This window comes from Neophocaena asiaeorientalis, unplaced genomic scaffold (genome assembly GCF_003031525.2).
Source record: "Neophocaena asiaeorientalis asiaeorientalis breed wild unplaced genomic scaffold, Neophocaena_asiaeorientalis_V1.1 scaffold124, whole genome shotgun sequence".
NCBI classification, from domain to species: Eukaryota; Metazoa; Chordata; class Mammalia; order Artiodactyla; family Phocoenidae; genus Neophocaena; species Neophocaena asiaeorientalis.
The window spans coordinates 7,326,774-7,344,827 of NW_020174135.1; the positions used below are offsets into that span (position 1 = coordinate 7,326,774).

The window sequence follows — 18,054 nt, forward strand, 5'->3', positions numbered from 1 at the left end:
GGATTACTGAACAGAAAGACAGTGCAGTGACGTGACGTGCAAGACAGCCAGACTGGTTCCTTCGCTTTCAAAGTTGTCCCCCTTTTCACATCGTCACCTATGTTTCTCACAGGAGCAGACATGACTACATAAATACTTTGCTAATAAGAAGCCTTTTTTTTTTTTACAGCACTATTTTAAAAATAGCTATTCAACATAACAACCTTAATTTTAATGCACCAAATAACAGTTTTCAACAATTTAAGTGAGCATATGCTGTCACTCTCAGCACACATTGATATATACTTGTTAGATATAGATGGATACAGCAATATCCATATCCATATTTGTCTACAGACACACACACAACACACACACACAGAGCACACACACAGAATAGAGCTACAAGGCCCTGCTTAAGAGTGTGTTCTAAATTTCGTGGGCGTGTTCCCTTGTCACTGGGCTTATTTATATGGAAAGTTGTGATGCCATTTGTAGAGCTTAGTGGATTTGTCCCTGTCGAAACCCTCCAAGCCACAGAACTTGTGGTGGGTCACCTTTCTGTCTAAGGACAGACCTCTCCTCAGGTGGGAGGACTGAGCCAGGAGGACAGGGGCAATGCCTTCACCCAGGTATAGTCCAGCGTGGGCGACTTCTCACCCTGCCCAGGCTTCTGCTACTGTCAGACTCAAAGGATTTTGTTTAAATGACTGTTCAGAAGATTTGGATTCTATTTTTGTAAAACATAGACTCCCCCGCAAGAAACTCAATAAATAAAGGACTTAGCCACAGAATCAAGGAAGCAGAACTCCAGTTTTTAACCTTCCACTGGGAGCGGGGATAGACCCAACCCATTTCAATGTTCCCTGCAATTGGTCCTCCGCGAGGCAGAGGGCGTGATGGCCCCCAGGCAGGTCCGGACAGACTGTCTCTCTGGTCTCAGCATCTCTCTGGGTGTCATTGGATGAGGCTGGAGCTGTAGCTGAAGCCGTAGCTGCTGGACCGGGACAAGGACGGCTGTGTCTCTTCGCTCTGCTCCGAGGCGTAGCTGGGAAACGTCTGTGCGCGTGACATCTTCGAGGACCCAAACCCGTGACCTGGAGAGACAAAAAGGAAGGAGAGCTGTACCAAGAAACTGACTCCGAAAAGCGCGAGGTGAGTAGGTAAAAATGGAGAAACGGCGCCTGGTTCCTTGGTGAGTTAAAAATGTATGCAGGGCTCAATAGTTTCCTTAGTGTGTCTTCTCAAAAATTCTGGATGCCAGAGAGCTAGGGATCTCAGACTTGTACTCTACTTCAACCTTTGGAACAAAAGCACAAAAAGCTTTTCCAAAAAAAAAAAAAAAAAAAAGCTGTTTTTGCCGGAGAGCCTGTAAGCGCTTTCTTTTCTTTGAGACTCACTTTTCAGCGTACAGAAGCAAATGACATACTTATAAAAACCTTTTGAGCAGGCAGACTACACTTTATCCTAACCCGTCGCCATCAATTATCAGGAAGAAGCTTTCACAATGATTGCGTTTCAGGCCCTGGCTTCGCCTGGCGGGTTTGTGAGTAACTGAGCCCGCTTCGTGATATGGTTAACCCAAACGATAAACCTTCATGGTTACTAAAATGGCCTCAAAGTTAAGTCTTATAGGAAATTTATTTCTGTGATTTTATAATTCAGATGCACCCCTGCGATGAGAAATTTGTTTAATGCAAAATCCAGAAATGATTACTGGAAAACTAGCAGAATGCTAACAACGTAGGGAGAAAGGATGCGTTCTAGGGCTTCAGGTGAACTTCCCAGGGGTCTCCCCATCCTTCTCAATCAGTCAGTAATTGTTCTTCACAGGTGAGAATGATTATCTAATGGATGAGCTCAGTGGGGAGAGAAGAAAAACTAGATACAGTGTGTTCTGGCCTCTCGGAGCTATTTCACTCAAAGCAAGAGACTATTGAGTTTGGTTTATATGTTTTCTCGTCTCTGTGGTGAGGAATCCAGGGAAGATGATTAACACAGAAACATCAAACATCTCATCAGGCTCCTCAGGTGGGGCTGGCGTTCGCAAGGTCATGCACTAAGCCAGTTTTCATCGTCAGGTGTGTTTGGTGACTCGGAATCTGTCCGGGTCGAGTCTGAAGCTTGGGATCCAGGGAGGAAATGCAAATGCATTGGGCAATAAAAAGGTAATTAAAGTGGTAGAACCTCAGTGTTAAAAAGTCCTGAGAGCAAACTCTTGCTTTGGAGATAAAAATCATGTTAGTTTCACTGTTGGCCTGGTTCTCTTGTTAAGACTCAGCGGCAGGTCAGGGAGGAGAGGCCTGGGCGTCTCCTACTGAGGCCGTCCCGTCTGCTCCTGCGCTTCTGCCACCCAGCCTCCTGCTTCTCAGTTTCCAGACCTTTCTGCTCCCTTCCCTCCCTCTCCCAGGGTCCAGAAACCCCATTGCCTTTCCGTGCTCCTTCAGGCCTGAGGGGGGCAGGGCTGCCTTGCCGTTGCCATCTCTCACATCTCCTTACTGATTCAGTAATTGGACCGACAGCTGATTCAAGGGTCCAATTGAATTCCATCATCAAATTCTGATAAAATCTCAGCTAAGTGTGTCTTCTCTTTGCTATAGGACCCTGAGGAGGCAATGAGGAAGACGAAGCTGGGGGTAGGCAGGAGGGTTCGGCCGTTAGAGGCGAGATCAGCTTGGGGACTTAGGAGTTAGAGCTCCGGGCACACGTGCTGCCCCTGTGGCGAACTCATTGTAACTGATCTTGAGAGACTTACTTGGTCTCTGGGTTTCGCAGTTTCCTTATCTGCACATTCTGGATGACAATAATGGTATAATATGGTGCTTTTGAGTATTAAATCAATGTGTATCAATTAAATTCATACATGTTAAATGCATCCCCACAGCAAGAGACAGATGCCATGAGGGACTCTCTCCAGCACGGCCATCCATAGGGGGCAGTCCATGAAGGCTTCCCTGAGGAGGTGGCCTTTTGACATGATGCTTATACGACAAGGTTGTGATACACTAATCCGATATGGGGAACATCACTTAAAATTTTAACAGTTTGCCTCCTTATCTCACCATTGACTTGCTGGATGATAGTTCAGTTCCCGTAAGAGAAGAGACTGGCGTTCATGAGCACAAACCAGTTGGAAATACTAATATTAAGACCATGTTCCTGGCCTGGGTTTTATCCTGTCATTTAAAAAAATGTTACAAATATCTGAAAGAGAGCAATGCGGCGAGAGCACACCTTTAATTCACATTACTTGTGGTCTAAAGGCTAAGGTTTAAGTCGTGAATATGGAAGAGTCCTTGCCTATGCACACAGAATCTAGAATCTTGGGGGTAAAACTTCAGTCATGCAACTAAAATTTGCCAAGCATCTACTAAAATAATTCAGGACTCCACAGGGAAGACAAAGTAATGAAAGCCATGGTTCGTGAGTTTCCAGAGTTCACAAGCTGCCTTGGGAATGGTCATCAGACAAGGATAGATAACAGTAAACATCAGATGAAGGGTCCGCACAGCCAGTGCTGTATGGGATCGGAGCAGGACGCCAGCGGAGCTTAGAACTGGTTACAGAACTGTACACTTCAACGATCACCAGAGACCTCTGCTCCACGGAGTGTGTAGACACCACCACCAAAGACTCTGAAATTGCTGAGTCCAAAATCCAGCTCTACCATCCCTTCCTGAGCCTCATTTTTTTTGCATGGAAAGAACATACTTTCCTAAGGTATTTTGAGGGTTAAACAAAACAACATACAGGAAGACACCTGGGATGGTAGGTACCCAATAAACGTTAGTTTTTATCCCTTCTTTCTATGCTGAATGTGTCCACACTCTTGTCCATTTTCTTGTTCAATGTCTATGCTTTGTGTACCCTCGCAGTACGCTGTTCTCACTGTGACAGGTTTGGAATATTATTTTCCTTCAAGGTCATCTTGAAGATTTCTTCATCTCCTCTACAAACAATTTCTAGTCTAATCGGAGATTAAATGATGTTTTTTCTTACCACAACCATTTCTTTACAGACAGTTCACAAATGATGCTGTTTCTGCTTATCACAAAAATAACATACCTCAATCAGAGCTGAACATATGAAGGCTTAATAAGTGCTGTTTGATTTTGGCAATAATGAGTATGAGAACAAAAGAGAGAAGTAATTAATCACTTTCTCAACATTTATTTGAATTGTGCCCTTAGGCACCGTTGATGAAAACAAAACAAAACAAATCTACTTTGTGGCTTAAATTAAAAACTTGCTGGACTAGACCTGTTCATTCCACTCAACAGAGACCCTATTTAAATCCTTCCTAAACTTTCCCCTCCGGACCATCCCCTGAAAGACAGACTCTGGGCATCTGGGGGATGCTGCAATTTAAAAGTCACAAATTTGTTCATAGCCATCAGTCTATCTTAAAAGTCCTTTTGAATTTTCATTTCTACTCCATTGTATATTCATGTCTGTTTTAATAGAAAATAATATTTTCTACCCATATATTCGGGTAACATGGGAGAGAAACATATCATATTTACCTGGTGGTTTGAAGTATACTCTGAAATGACACTTCATACCATCCCCTACCCCCTTCCCTCCATGGCAAGTATATGAGCCCCAGATGGAGAAACATGGGTCCACTCCAAAAGGAAGGACATATGTTGGACACAGAGGCATTTAAGACATTTGTTTATTCTAACAAAATTACATGACTTCTCCTGGAAACTGAAGAGTACCACGTGACAAGAAAGGTGAAGTGACTCTAGCCATAGAAGGAAAACTTCCTGCCGCATCATGAAAGATTCAAACCAGGAATAAACTAGATGGAACACAATGCAGTAGAAAATCACTACCAAGTCGGGATGCAGGACTAGAGAGTCACATCACACCTAGGAGCAAAAGTGAGGAATGGCAGGCTCTTGTAGATATCTTCTCTTTCCTGAGGGATGAAGCAGTACTTTACTGCCTGGTACAGTTACCACCGCTCATCCTCTTTCTGCCAGCTTCTAGTTTTCCATACTTACTAACACCGATTTTATTCTTTACATAAAATATAAAGGAACTTGTTTTGGAAGGAAGTCAGAAGATTCCCAAAGCATAAAACTTGTGGTCATTAATTGGTAAGAGGCGATGCCCCAGTAATGCTACGTGCTGACGTGAATTTGTGTGTTTTATTAGTTTGTTAGAATCTGGGGGACAGGAAAGAGTGTCGTCCCTTTAAATAATAAAACAAGCAAAACAAAGCAGGAAGAAACCCCAAGTAGAACAGTTGCCTCCTGAGGAAGGGAGCAGCCTGGACCAAGGCATCAGCAACAGTCAGGACTAGGTGGACACAGCGGGGATGCTGATTCCCGAGGCTAGAAACCCCTTGTTCGGAGAGGGCAGATGGCAGATCAGGCCTGGGTACTGGAGGAGGGAATGGAAGAATAAGTTGGGGTGCAAAGCAGAGGGCTTAAGGGCTCTCACTGCAGTGAATCTGGGGCCAGCAGGTTTTTATGGGATGTTTAAAACTTGTATGTTTACCTTGCAGCCAGGTAAAAGGTGAAACCAGACAGGAGGTGGAAGCAACAAGGGCCATCTCCAGTCTCTTAGTAAAAACCTACCATGTATTAGTCACGCTTGGAAATGCTCAGGACCTGTAGTCAGTGGCTCTTCTATAAGCTGCATTTGCATTTTCCTCAGTTCTAATTACAGTTCAAAGCGGACTATGTTTTGGTCGATCTTTGTGCTCTCCTAGGGATGTGCTCCAGAAATGCCTGTGGGGATTCCAGGGTCCCAGGAGCTCCATGACCCTTGAATAGATTTGCTGGGGGGAATTGAGGCTCGGTTCAGTGCATGTGAACCACCGGGGAATGAAGACCATGGGTTTCAAAGCAGACAGAAAGTGATTTGGAAACGAAAAGCCATGATGGAATAACTACTGTTCGTTGAGCACATATTTCTATGCTAACTACCTTAGAAATATTATTTTAAAAAATCCTCATATCAATTCTTTAAGACTGGGTAGCTTAAACAACAGATATGTATTTTCTCATAGTCCCAGAGGCCAGTCTGAGGTCAAGGTGCTGGCAGAACTCTCTCCTGGGCTGGCAGGGGGTCCTCACTGGTGCTTTTCTCTGTGTGGACTTTCCTGGGGTCTCTTTCTCTTATAAGGACACTAATCCTGTTAGATCTGGGTCCAACCCATAGGATATTATTTAACCTTAATTGCCTCCTTAAAGGCCTGATTTCCAATACAGTTATATTTGGAGTTAGGGCTCCAGCCTGTGAACTTTGGGGGACACAGTTCAGTCCGTAGTCCATTCATTTTATAATAACTAAAATTAATCAGGAGACATTAATCTGAGAAAATGTAGGTGACACCTTTTCTTTTGTTAGGGATTATTATTTTCTTGACCTTTTCTCTGGGAGGTATTTGTACTTGCTAGTGAAATTATGTAATTTGGCTTAAGATTACATAAAATGGTTAAACATGACATGTAATTTTTCATCCTTCAAATTGTCAAAAAAAGAAAAATTTTAATGGTTGTTTTATGCCACTGTTTCTGATATAAACTCAATGTGCATTGCACTAGCTTACATTCCCACTTGGAGGGTATAAGAGTACTTTGTATCTTAACATTAGATGATCTGGATATTAATTAGACTAAAAATGTTGCCAGGTTGAAGGATGAAGAATTGCATCTTATTGTTTAATTTCCTTTTGCTACATAAAGTATTTAAATTTTGTAGTCAAGTGTTGGTGTTCTGATTTTGTGTCTTGAAATAAGTCTGTCTTCATCACAAGATTATTAAAATATTTTCTTATAAGTTCTTTTTATATTTTCATAAATTTCTTTTGCTATCTTTAGCTTTTTAATTTATTGGGAATCTCTCTTGGTTCATGCCCTAAGTTAAGGATCCTGTATTGTGTGATGGTTAATTGTGCTGGCTCTGAAGGAGGACGACTTGTGTTTGAGTTCCCACTCTGTCCCTTTACTGTTCTGTCCTTCGAGTTCCTCAAGTGTAAAATGGCAATTATAATAGTTTCTACCAATAGGATCATGTGTTCAAAGAGTTATTTCATAATAGCACAGTCTAATGGTGTATTACATTAGTGTTTATACAATACAATATTAACACTAAGAGCAGGGGTACTGTATCATGGTATATGCACACGAGCGTGCGAGCACTACACACACACAGCCCACTAGTTCATTTAATCTTCACAACCTGCTACTGAAGTAGAAACAAAGCATTTGCAATAGTGCCTGGCATTGATCCTTTGTTATGAGGTTCAAAATGATGTGTCATGGTGTTAGTATTTTTCCAAATACTTTATGAGATTTTATTTTTCAATCAGGGAACCAAGGTGTCTCATTTCTGGGAAATACTTCTGGATTATTATTATAATTTTTGTTAATTATTTCCCTTCCACCATTTTTCTCTGCTCTCTTTCTCCCACTTCTGTTCTCTTTCTCTAACCATCTATTATTTATATGTTCCAGTGCTGTTCTGATCTTATAATTTTCCAATCTTTTTTATTTTCACTCTCTTTTTTGCTGCTTTATTTTGTGGGAGATTTGAGGTTTGCTTAACCTTCTCTTCCAAGCTTACTAAATTATAAAAAAGATTTTACTGTTCTAATTTTAATTTGCAAAAGCTTTCTTTTCCCTTTTCCTTTCCCTCTCTTGTTCTCCTTTCTTTAATATACATTCATACATTTATTGTTATTAATAATGGCACTTTCACCCCTAAAACTATGGACCTTTTTTGCTTGTTTCATAAATGGACATCTAAGTATCCTTTACTCATATCTTTAAAAATTAGAAATGTTTGAATGGGAAAATGCGTATTATTTAATTCTGTGTAGTACCCAGCCTCCAGTTATAAAGAGCCTGGTGGGTTAGCAGCTGCATTCTAATACTGAAAAATATCGAACACAATATAGTTTATAATACTTTGTTTTAAAGATGGTTTAATTTGATTCATACAGAATTACATTTTTAATACCCATTTCATAAATTCTCTGGACTAAAAATAGCCTTCTATCTATTATTCTGGTTGATGTAGCATTCATTTTTTCCTGTTGCTTGCATTTCATTTCTCATGTATTTTAATTACCTATTGGGATATTAATTTACTACAACTGTGATATTAATTTTCTATAACTGATCTCTTCACAAAACTTAGCTGAACCCTTCGCTGTTAGCAGAATGCATTTGAATAGTTGTGGAAGGTATAAGCAATCTGTGGCAGCTACTAAAATGGTAAACATTAACATGGGATAATCTAAGTTGAAACTGAGTAGAGAACACATGGAATAAAAATTCATCAGTGTTGCTCAACAAGAGGAATGGGAAAATATAAAAATTCAGTTTTTTGAGGAATGGGAAAATCTCATTAAATAAAAATTCAGTTTTTTGTTTAGTTTTTGAGATATAAATTTTTCATTGCAATTTTCAAGGGTTTAGGTATAAAATTTGGAATATAATGTTAATAAAAATAAGTTATATATTGATACATCTTTGTTCCCACTTATGAATATATTATATATAGAAAGTTTTAGCAATCAAGGAACTATTCAGGATCGTGAAGTAGGGTGTGCCCAGTTCAGGTTGAGATCCCCAGAACTATAATCTGAGGTATTTTAACAAGTTTACTGAAAAGTCACGTTAATCTCCTGCAAATCAATAACAAGAATACTTTCCAGCTGATCGTCCTCAAGATGGTATCTTAGGGAGAAAGTGGAAATTTTTATTTGATATAATTCTTTTCTAAAGATTTTAAACGAATGCATAGAAACACTTTTCCAAGAGCATGGGACTTCCCTACGTAATGTATAGTTAGAGATTTGAGTTACGACAGAAATGTTCTAGAAAAAATATTGAACGTCACATAAGTTTACATAGGAGGAAGTTTGTAAAAAAGACTAAATATGAGGAAGATTGACAAAATTATTGAAAATTTACTGTCAGGTTTTCATAGAACGTAGCACAGTTTTATTCTGCGGTAGATACAAGGTTAAGCTTGCATTTAGTCTGAGGACCTCTGAAATGAGTTTAAGTGTCCAAAAATCTGCTTAGCACTCGACACGTCTGATTTCATCTCATTCTCTGTAGAACTTCACCTAGAATTTTTCCTTCTAGTAATGACTAGGTTGATTTTTCAGAGATCTGGGAAACATTCTGATAATCACAAACAAAGTTTTGTCTTAGATTTGTAAATATTTTGTCTTCTTAGATTTGTAAATATTTTGTTTGTCAGTATAAGACCACAGTGCCCAAATGGTCATGGCTTTCAGACTCTGTGTCTCACCATCAGGAATTAGGCCCTCGTGATGCTAACGATGAGAGAGAAGATTCCAGATGGTGAGTTGCAGCAGATGAGATATGGACGTGGGGAGGGGACACACCCTGGAGAGTCCGTTATATCTTATGAAGCCAATTGGATACTTTTTTAATGGATGATAGAAAACTTTTGAATGATTTAAAGATGAGTGATTGGATCGGATTTGCGGTTCAAAAGCTCGCTCATTCAGTGAGACGACAGAGGAGCTGTAATCAATCTTTTCCCACCATCACACATCTGATAGATTAAATTTAGCCCCAGATAGAACAATTTCTCACAGAAGGCAGTGCAAAGAGAAAAAGAAGCCTCTGGTTTTCTGTGCATTTCCTAGGGTTTACTTATAATTCTTCCTGATTTTCTCCAACTCATCCACATTCTTCCAGGTCCAGTGGGAGCGTTGGAAACTGCCGGTACCGACCTAGAGAAGAATTAGGCCAGAATGGTTGGGTGTGGTGAGGAGTTGAGGACATTCATTGTCATTGAGAAAGACCTACAAATATTTCTTACTATAGTTAAATTCAATACTCTGCGTTCTCATTATACAATCAATAAACTGCAGTAATTTCAGAACCTGGAAATCTGAAGCCTAGATAGTTTCTGGCTAGTAGCACTTCCTGGAAAGTCGAGATTGCAGTGTCTGTATTGGTATTGAAAATATCCAGATAAATAGAGAATAGGAGGTCTGAGATTCGTGAAAATGGAGTCCAGGAGTATAGGACAAAGGACGTGTTCTGTGGACATTTCTTCTGTTTTATGAGAAACTGCTGCGAAAAATCCAAATTACTTTTCTAGGCAGGTTGAGGAATCCTTATTAGGCATTTTATCACCGTTGTACCCAGAGACAGCAGTGAAAATCATTTTAACCCCTGGTTAGCTTTTAATTTTTAATTAGTTATCTTTATTTTATTTTTACTCTGTGAGAGATTGAAATATATTTTCATCAGTTATTGTTTAATATTGAGTACTAATGTCTAAAGGCTAGAAAATGTTTGTAGAATTATTGCCATTTTACAACGTCACGTTACCTGTAATGATTTCACTGAAAACAGGCCAGGACAGGGAAGGGTTGAGAGCACAGGCTCTAAGGCGTGTCCTAGCCTCACCAGGTGACCTTGGGTGGGATGCAATCATACATCAAGTATCCGAGTGCTTGACTCATGGTATTAGCGGTCATTAATACTGAGCAGTAACAGTGTACCAGGAAGTGTCAGATGTTTCACTTATGTTGATTTACTTAATCCACCTGGCAGCCCTATAGGATCAGTCCCCTTACACTCTCTCTCCTGGGTGCGCAGACACCAGTGTTGGAATCCAGGCTGCTGCCTTGAAACTCTTCACTCACCCCAGAAGGTTAAGGCTACCCCGCGGTCAGCACAACAGAGAAAAGGGCATGATTTGGCAAACAAAATCATATTTTAGAGGCAAGGGAGCAAGCAGGCCTCATAACTTTTTTTTCTTTTAATTCCCTCAGTTATATTGATTTTCAGAAGAGCACAGGATAATCTGAATTAACTTTATTTCATGTTACTTGACTGTGAGAACATGGATATTCACTGTTTTTTTCCAAGAGTCTTTATTTCTTTATATGTTTTACTTTGATTTTATAATTGTGAAAGTCAGAAATGTTAGTTTCTATCGCTTATTTTTTTAAATATTTAACAATCACTTAATAGAATAAAAGGCTAAATCTTAGGAAGTTGTGGTCAGTAATCCATCTGGATTGTTCTTGGATTATGTCCATGACAGTGAGTTGGCCAGTGTTACCAAATTCACTCAATTTCACTACTGCTGTAGCGCGTAATATTTTTATGGAAACCGTTTATGTTTACATAATTAATAACATTGACTCAAATTGGTAAATCATATAAAAATTAACATTTCCTAATTAACTAAGTCAAAGACAGAAAAGCTTTATGTTTCCTTGAGTCTTTATGCCTCTACATAAGTCTCTAATTCTATCAAATTTTAAAAATTTCTAGTACTGGGAAATTTGGCCAGCTCTCTAAGGAAACATATTAGTTTATATTCTTTCCTACACTATATATAAAAATAAATTACAAAGACCTTGAAAAGCCAGTGAAAAAATAAGCATTAAAAACCACTAGAAAGAAATCTAGGAAAGTAGTTCGAATTGGGAGATCGGTATGAAAGCAGCTGAAGTTAAAATAAAGGGTCATTTGTCAGTTTTTGACACCAAGTCGAAAAGAATCAAATTCTGGGTTTTAACTCCTCTAAAGCTGGACAACATTCAGTCCTGTGGAGCCTCAATTTTAGTATGACCCTGTCAGGAAAGTGTTTATTAGCTACCGTTTACATGTTAGAGAACATTTCAGCCTGGATTGATTCACTGAGGGGTCATGACAGTGGTGGTGAGTGGGCTTGAAGTGGTCAGAAAACTATTTTTGTTAAAAATTTTAAAGGAAATTATATTTTTACTTAAGTCTGCCCAATGTGAGTACATTTTCTACGTGCTTTGGTTGGATGTATCATATATATAGACATATGAATACACACATATATACACACACATGCATATGTATATACACACATACGTATACATATATTTCAGGCTGGTAGTACTATAATGATTACAACTTTTGATCTTCAGTCATATGTATTTTACTTAAAACATTTTTTTTTTGGTAGACAAGTCGTTCCAAACATAAATCCAATGAAATGATAATGAAAGAATCTCTCAGTGAAGATGAGTGTAACAACTAAGACAAAGAACAGGCATCTCTCAGGAGCTAGAAGTTCGGAATTCTAGAGAAAGGACCAGGAGGGCGCTGAGAAAGGAGAGCATTTTTGCTTGACCTGAGAATTTGGTACCAGTATTGTATGAATTCGGCCATAGTAAATAGGCCCTCCTGTTCCTTTCAATCAGGAGATTAGAAATGTAATTCTCAGAAAGAAAATTGGAGAAGTTTAGCTGCGTAAGAAATGTATTCCTCTCAGTTGTGAAAGAAGTGCCTGGTAGACCAGAGATGGGACCTTGAGAACTGCTGATTCTGCCAGACTCGCAGACTTTACTAGCCTTAAGCCTTGAGCAGAGTTACAATACAGATAATTTAAATGGTTTCAGCAGGTTTAGAAACAAGACTGAGACGGCAAAATACTACACACCTTTTAGAAACTTTGTAGTGAAATTGTATGGGGAACACAGGAAAGTTAAAGAATATAATTCAGGGTGTGATAGACTTGAGTGACAGAGTCCTGACTGTAGCTGAAGCCTGAGGTTCCTCTTTATCTGTGAAATGAGAACAGTCCTAGGGACTCCACCTGAGCAGTGGAGATGAAGTGGGACAGTGTAACTAAACCAGTGCGGGGAGTAGATCCCAATATGTTGTAGTAATGCCTTCGTTTTGCTTCCCTTTTATTTGAAATGGGTTTCTGGATATTGTTGAATTTACTAAATAACTAGGCTCTGATAAATTGAAGAAAGAATTTATTTCTAAAAATGGAGGAGGGAAAGGTGAGTTGTCTTGGGGTTCCCGTTTGGGAAAGCCCAGCAGCTGGAGATCTGATCGCTGCAATGTTCTCTGTCACCTACAGACAAAGAATGAGAGGCTTTTAAAATGGGGAAAACCTTTGTGCCTCTTCAACTTGGCATTCATCAATTAAACAGGAGAGCATGGCCAGAAAACAAAAACTTGTCCGTTACTGACAGGTGGTATTTCAACACTGAACCCACCATTCTTCCCTGCCCGATTTCCTGTCCTCCTGTACTTACTATTTCAGTGAATGGCACCCATCAACCCAGCCCAGGTCAGAGGACTGTGAGCCATCCTGGTCTCCGTGCTTTGCTGTCATCTCCCCTCCTGCCATCAGCCACTAAGTCCTGCAGTTTCTACCTCTTCAAAACCTCTTGAATCCACTTATTTTCTTCATGCTCCCTACCTCTGCCCTGAATCTCATCAGGCTTATGGCCATAGCCAGCCAGCTGGTCTTCCTGACCAGTGGTGTCCACCCCGCTGCACACCTGTTCAGGGTAAATGCAAACTCTCCCGCATGGTACTTAAGTACTTAAGGTTCTCAGTGGTGGTGACAAGGGTATAATTTGTGGGTTCTTTACTCGACCCTCATGTACAAAATCCATCAGTTCCACTCCTCTCCAGTAAAAAATCCATGTAAAAACATTGCTTTGCTTACAAATACGGTTTCAAGACAAATCCTCCAGGGCTTCCTTTTAACCACATTGTTACCCTTAAACTCTTTCCTATATATGTGTATAAATATATTGGAACTGCCCCTAAGGACTCTGACTTGAACTGTGCTCACTTCTCCAGCTCCAGCTTTTTCCAGCCTCCACCTCCGCTTTCACGGCCTCTTTCTAAAGGACACACAGTTCCCAGCTAAAGAGGCTCCCTGACCCATGGCATGGGCTTCTTTCTCTGCTTGGAATGTCCACCCTCACACTCCATTGTGCTCAGCTCTTTCAGGCTAATTCCTGTTTTTCTTGAAGAATCCATCTTGGAAGCCTGGCACCATCTCACCCAGCCTGAGTCTGCTGTGCTTTTTTTTCATTTTTATCTTGTTTATTTTCGGCGGCGTTGGGTGTTTGTTGCTGCACGCAGGCTTTCTCTAGTTGCGGCGAGCGGGGGCTACTCTTCGTTGTGGTGCGCGGGCTTCTCATTGTGGAGCACGGGCTCCAGGCGCATGGGCTTCAGTAGTTGTGGCTCACGGGCTCTAGAGCGCAGGCTCAGTGGTTGTGGTGCACGGGCTTAGTTGCTCCGCGGCACGTGGGATCTTCCTGGACTAGGGCTTGAACCCCTGTCGCCTGCATTGGCAGGCGGATTCTTAACCACTGTGCCACCAGGGAAGCCCCTGCTACACTTTCTTAGCACCTCCTATATACCTCTTGCTCATCTCTTAACGCGTCACCTTGGTGTCTCTTCTGTGAGCTTTTACCCTGAACTTGAGGAAAGGAAGCTTATTTACCTTTGTCTTTGGAACCTTGTAAAATGCCAGGCTCACAGCAGGAACTCAGTAAATATTAATGAATAAAACTATGAAAAATGCATGCAGCAGCTCACTCTGTGCAAATAGGAGATAGAGAGAGGGACCGATATCTCATCGATTGCCTCGCACGTCTTTGATGGTCAGTAATTATTTTGTTGAATCAAAATAATTTAATGATGTCGCCTGGTCCTGGCTAATGGGGAAATGACAATCCTTTTTAAAATTAGAATTTTAATAACAATTTAAGGCTAAATGTGATTGTCAAATGTATGCTGTAGGTATAAATAGGAGAATAAGGAAATGATTATTTTTAGCTTCATTATAATACACTGACCCCAACAAATGTACCAATTGAAAACGTTTTAAAAGATCTGAACAGATGCGAGTTTAGTGAAAAAATGAGGAAGTGAAAGTTTGTTGGTAGACGATCCTCCATGAGCCTCTTGCGTCTCTGCATGTTTTGTGAGCACGGATGGCCTTCTTCTGAAAAATGGAGCAAGTGTCTCCCTCTGGAGAAAAGGGAAGATTTGCTTATGTCCCATGAAGTAAGGATAGTGTCTCCCTCAGGGACAAAGTTCAGGCTGTATAATCACCCACTATAAAATACTGGGGCTCCCTATGCTTGTGGTTCCTCCCCTGTAACACAGCCTACTTCATATGTGGGTGTCACCTGACCTTCTTTTCATCTCCCTGTAAGAAATGGGACTCAGGAAAGCAACATAAATGCAGATACTCTGGCCAGTGCTATAAGGTCCTTAGTCTCTGATCCAGCGGCCTCTTGTGTTCTGCCAGCATCCATGAAACTGCGGCAGGCTTACTGGCCAGCTGGCATGTGGGGTGAAATCTTAGACTGTCCACAGTTCTTGACAATGTTAATAAATAGTGATATTTAATGATTCTCACGATAATGGCAGTGACTACCAGTTTTTGGTGGATTTTTACAATGACTTATTATTTAGTAACACTCTAAGTTTCAGTGAAGTTCTTCATCATCTGAAATACACATCATATCTTAATGAAATAATTTCATGATAGTGACCAGTAGGACAGTTTCATAGAGAGAGCTGAATAACTCCATGACATGTGAGAAAGAAAGAATGAATACGGACATTCTGGAATTCTTACTAGAGAACAGAAAATTAGGTAAGCAGTTCTCTTACCACTCAAATTCATAGGATGGATATACTTATTAATCAAAATTAATTTCCAGTAAAGACAGTCCAGTCACCTGAGAATTATCCAAATTATTTCTTATAAGGCATATAGATTTTTGTTCCTGCTGTTGTTTTGATGGGGAGAGTCTCTTCTTCAGGTGATTTTTTTTTAACAATAGCATGCTGTCAACATAAAAATAAAATGGAGAGGGCTTCCCTGGTGGCGCAATGGTTGGGAGTCCGCCTGCTGATGCAGGGGACGCCGGTTCGTGCCCCGGTCCAGGAGGATCCCGCATGCCGCGGAGCAGCTGGGCCCGTGAGCCAAAAAAAAAAAAAAAAAAATGGAGAAAAAAATCAGAGCCTTCATTTAATTGTCACAGGGAAGAAAGAAACATTTATTTTAGGACAAACACAACACAGAGAAGATGAATGATTCCTGCGGTTTTAGAATGAAGCTTTCATTCTGTTAGAGCCTTTGTTAAAAACAGTGAAGCATGTTTTAATTCTGAATATGGAAGACTGTGCTCAAAGATTTGCTGCCCTTTAAAATTGCTCTAGAGGACTGCTATACCGCAATAGGGTACTTTAAAGAAAGAAAATAAAGAGATTATAGGGTAAATAGCTTACAAGCTGTGATGGTTAACATTCAGGGGATGATTAACTGGTGAATATATCTCTTATCAGAGTTCTTTTGTTAAGATAGTTTCTTTTTGTCTCCTGTGACAGACAGTTAAACTGAACTGAGAAGATGCAGTCTTAGTGTATTTTAGAATATCCTGTTACTGCTGTTAGAACGTGGGACGGAAAGCAGAGAAATGTGGCCGACACAGGAAGTATGGTGCGGGGGGGTTTGAGAAGCCAGTTGACAATCGGACACGCTCTGTCTTGTTGATAACTTTCAATTACTGACTTGCCTCACTATTCTCAAGCATTTTAACCACCACGTGTAATTTTCACAGGATGGTTGACACGTGAGTCTATTGGAAAAAAATGTGTATAGAAAATGAATGGCCAAGGATTGTTATTCTGATATTTACAAACTTCTGAATGGTTTGCCTTTTTACTTTAATAACAATGGGTTCTGGCAGTGTTTACATATTGCAGCTGTATTTTTAAATAAGTGGAAAGAGACAGGATATAAAAACAGTAAATCGAAGGTTTAACATCGGTCCTAATCTTCATTGTCTGTGCTAACCTTTGCCCGGTGGAGCTAATCCATGCACAGAGGCAGCTCCCTTATTGCTTGGTGTGTGTTGAAGTGTGTACTGTTGGGAAAAATGCATCAGTGACTTGCATCATTACACATGTATTCTGCCTTTTGCTTTCTACTGACAGTCACAACTTTAGATAGATTCATTAAGTCTGCATCTATCTATATCTATAAATAATATATGTATATATGCTGTATTTAAAAAATATTATATGTGTTTTCCTTTGTGGCAGAAACTACAAAGCACAGTAATTTTTGTCCATTCAGGTACTTGAGACTTGGGAGCTTAGTGTGGGGATGCGTGTGGGACACAGCTGGTGGTTAAGATCATTGTCTGAAATCCCGTTCAGTCTCTGGATATATGGGATGCAGTGGAATGAGAACTGGTCTTGGACAAGCTGCAGAGCTCCTGGGGAAGGGACAACTCACACGTTCTCACAGCCAGGATCACAGGGTGGTCAGGAGCTGCTCGCTGCTCTGAGGGGCAGCGGGTGCACTGTAGACAGTATGGAAATCTGCATCAATGGGATAGTTTTGTCTAGACTTTTTTCTTCACTTCATGCATATTCCTCACTCATTGAGAAAAATACATGCTGAAATAGATGGCTATCCTCCCAAGACTAAGATAACGATACAGATTAGATTGAATGACACCGGCTAAAATTAAGAAACACGGAAGTCAACAAAAGTAGCAGAGATGCAAGAGTTTGTTCCTGGTGAGATGGTACTGCCTGATGCCCCTGTGTACTTGCAAGAATATTTTGTTTTGCTTTTAGAATAACAGGCAGACATCCTCTGATACCAACAGTGCTAAAACCAAGACTCTGTTATATGTGTGTAAAACTTTTCTTTTTAGTATTTTTTACATGCATTGTTTCATGAAGCCCTCGCAGTAGAGAACTACACTCAGATTTCACTGGGGGTTACACCGTGGTGCCCGACAGCCCTCTATAGGGTGGAGGGGACGCCTGCAGGCTGGGGGGTCTTTCCTGTGTGAACCTGGCCAGGCCACAGACCCAGTTTTTATCAAACACTAACTGAGATGCTGCTCTGAGGTGTTTCGTAGGTGTGGTTAGAGCCCAGAAGTAGGGAGATGATCCCAGAGAATCTGGATGGAGCTGATTCCATCAGGTGAAAGAACAGCACTGAGGACCTCCTGGCGAAGGAGCAGTGCTGCCTGTGGATGGCAGCTTCACGCCCTATCCTGGAGCCCCCGCCTGTGACCTTGAACTTGTCCAGTGAGCCCCCAGAAGTACATAAGCCGATGCCTTGCATTGTCTCCATGTGTCTCTCCAACTGCCTCTGCTTCTCTGCCCGCACCCCGATGGATGGATGCCTGCAGCGGGGTGTCCGCTGTAACTAAGTTCTGGTCTCAGAGCACATCCCTCCTGCTTGAGACGTCCTGGGGTACAGGAAACTGTTGGAGGTGGCTCCACA

The 18,054-nt window shown here is 40.8% G+C and overlaps 1 protein-coding gene across 1 annotated transcript in view; it reads right to left on the reverse strand.

Annotated features, from left to right (window-relative positions):
• Positions 1–936: 936 nt before the first annotated feature.
• The window catches only part of DOK6 (docking protein 6), a 398,603-nt gene continuing 381,485 nt past the window's right edge, over positions 937–18,054 (reverse strand). The window contains exon 8 of the mRNA XM_024754918.1: positions 937–1,076. Within this exon, the coding sequence (XP_024610686.1) occupies positions 937–1,076 (140 nt within the window). The remainder of the gene's footprint in view (positions 1,077–18,054) is intronic.